This window comes from Tigriopus californicus, chromosome 1, assembly GCF_007210705.1.
Source record: "Tigriopus californicus strain San Diego chromosome 1, Tcal_SD_v2.1, whole genome shotgun sequence".
NCBI classification, from domain to species: domain Eukaryota; kingdom Metazoa; phylum Arthropoda; class Copepoda; order Harpacticoida; family Harpacticidae; genus Tigriopus; species Tigriopus californicus.
In genome coordinates this window covers 12,443,112-12,443,637 of record NC_081440.1, presented here as the reverse complement: position 1 = coordinate 12,443,637, position 526 = coordinate 12,443,112, and the positions used below count along the sequence as shown (strand labels likewise).

At 54.0% G+C, this 526-nt stretch overlaps 1 protein-coding gene across 1 annotated transcript in view; it reads right to left on the bottom strand.

Moving 5' to 3' along the window:
- Positions 1-526, bottom strand: part of LOC131877541 (sorting nexin-6-like) — a 2,886-nt gene extending 2,360 nt beyond the window's left edge. The window contains exon 1 of the mRNA XM_059223245.1: positions 23-526. Within this exon, the coding sequence (XP_059079228.1) occupies positions 23-335 (313 nt within the window). The 5' untranslated portion in view covers positions 336-526. The remainder of the gene's footprint in view (positions 1-22) is intronic.

Below are 526 nucleotides of genomic sequence, written 5' to 3'. Positions count from 1 at the left end.
ACAATTAGCTTTTTCGACTCACCTTCAGCATCCCCTAATTTGCGTAGCTTTTCTCTGGACTGATCAAAATCCGGCTTGGGCGGGGCGGGTGGGATGATGTATCCCTCGTAATCGCGGTTTTCATTGAAAGTATCATGCAGCCAACGGAACTCCTCATGAAGTCGGATAACGGAAAATTCGCCCTTGGTAAATTCGCTCATGGAGGTCTTGCTATGGACGGTGAACTTGACCCAATCTCGCTCGGACAAGGCGTCAGAAATGTCCACCGTGAGGAAGGCGTCGCCATCCGTCAAATCCACGGCAGTGGTGGCCACATGGTCTAGCGAACCGTCCATGATGATGCTACCAGTGAAGAATCACTCGGTCTGGATGGATGGGATCTCGTCGTGACGCTTGACTTGGATCCGCCCCTCACACGTTCAAGGCGCTCGGCCAGGCATTCAGAGCTCGCTCAAAGACTGCTAGGAGGACTACGACGTGTGGACTGTGGAGTGATGGGCCGGCGGGCTGATGGGCTAGAATCAGC